This window comes from Stylophora pistillata, chromosome 11 (assembly GCF_964205215.1).
Source record: "Stylophora pistillata chromosome 11, jaStyPist1.2, whole genome shotgun sequence".
Taxonomy (NCBI): Eukaryota; Metazoa; Cnidaria; class Anthozoa; order Scleractinia; family Pocilloporidae; genus Stylophora; species Stylophora pistillata.
Window position 1 is genome coordinate 13608536 of NC_142529.1, and position 1494 is coordinate 13610029.

Below are 1494 nucleotides of genomic sequence, written 5' to 3' on the forward strand. Positions count from 1 at the left end.
AGAAATGATAAAAATGAGGAATTTTACAAGCGTAACTTACATCGGATCTTGAATCCGGGGTAGAGAACTCCTAAACTCCGTTCGGCTCCGAAATAGTTTCGCTACAGTGACTTCTCGCAACTGAACTACTTGCTAATAGAAGGCGAATTTAGTTCTTACACTTTGACGTAGGGGAAATAGAAATGAACAGTGCTTTGTGTAGCTAGCTTCGAGCGGGTATTCGCTAGTCACGGAATAGAAATCAAACAAAGCGCGCTAACAAATTTAATAGAAAGTCATTGAAAGTTTCTTACTGTCTTTGTGCTAAGAACGGAAGAGTTACATAAGTAAAAAAGATTAGTTCGTATCCGTAAACGTAACACTCCTCACCGAAGGATCGTCTATGATCCTTGCTCTATTGATTGCTTGTCCTTTAATTCTCTGCCGTAGTCGAAGGGTCTGTTACTGGGCCTCTACTGGAACCAGCAGGATGAGCTCTTTGATGGGGCGTAGGAACGCTTTTCCTCTACCCTCTCTCACAATCCTAGGTGACACCTTTCTTACTTTGCCATCTGCGCTCTTGATGGCCTCCATAACTCGACCCATAGGCCAGTCACTGCGATTCTGGCCGTCTTGTTCATGAGGACGACGTCGCCTGGGGCCAGGTCTCTTCGGGCGTCGTACCACTTTCTTCTTGGCTGGAGGTTCTGGAGGTACTCTCGGCGCCACCGTAACCAGAACTGATCTGCTAGGTACTGGACCCTCCTCCAGCGCCGGTTCGCGTACAGGTCGGGGGGAAGGAAGTTGCCAGGTGGTGGTCCTGGTGGGCGTGTTTTCATTGTAAGCAGCATGGCTGGTGACAGGGGCTGCGGATCGTTGATGTCTGAAGGCAAAGCTGCAATGGGTCGTGCATTTACGATAGCGGTGACTTCCGCTATGAAAGTGCTCAAGATTTCGTGCGTTAGCTGTCTTGGTCCGAGCTCGGCTAGCATGGCATCCAGAACACGGCGGATGGTCCCGATCTGTCTTTCCCATACGCTTCCAAAGTGGGATGCGTGTGGCGGGTTAAACTTCCACTTACAACCGTGTTGTGTCACGAATGTCTCGATCTTTGTTTCGTCCAATTCTTTCAATATTCTAGCGACGCCTTGTGTGGCTAGTACGGCTCCACAGAGCTCCAGACGTAACAACAACAACAACATTGACTTTATTTTTTTAAAATGAAAGAAATAAAGGCTTTTGTAGCCCGCAGTTAGCAAAGCTATTCTAGGCGGGCTACCTAAACAGACACTGTATAGGCTCACACACACACACACGCACGCACACACACACGCAACAATGAAATAAATAAATAAATGAGCAAATAAAAATAAATAATAAATAATAGTAGTAATAATCATGTTCAAGGTTTTAACTGAGCCAGTCACACAAGGGAGTTTTTAACAGGTCAAAGAGAAAGCTAATCAGTTGAAATACAAATATAAGCTAGAAAGGTCAAGGTAGCGCAAGTCAACA

General features: G+C 45.9%; 1 protein-coding gene across 1 annotated transcript; it reads right to left on the reverse strand.

The window, feature by feature from the left end:
• Positions 1-539: 539 nt before the first annotated feature.
• LOC148720152 (uncharacterized) lies at positions 540-1181 on the reverse strand. Its single transcript, XM_088737578.1, has one exon. It carries the CDS (start codon positions 1179-1181, stop codon positions 540-542), a length of 642 nt encoding a protein of 213 aa, XP_088593704.1.
• Between the last annotated feature and the right edge of the window lie 313 nt (positions 1182-1494).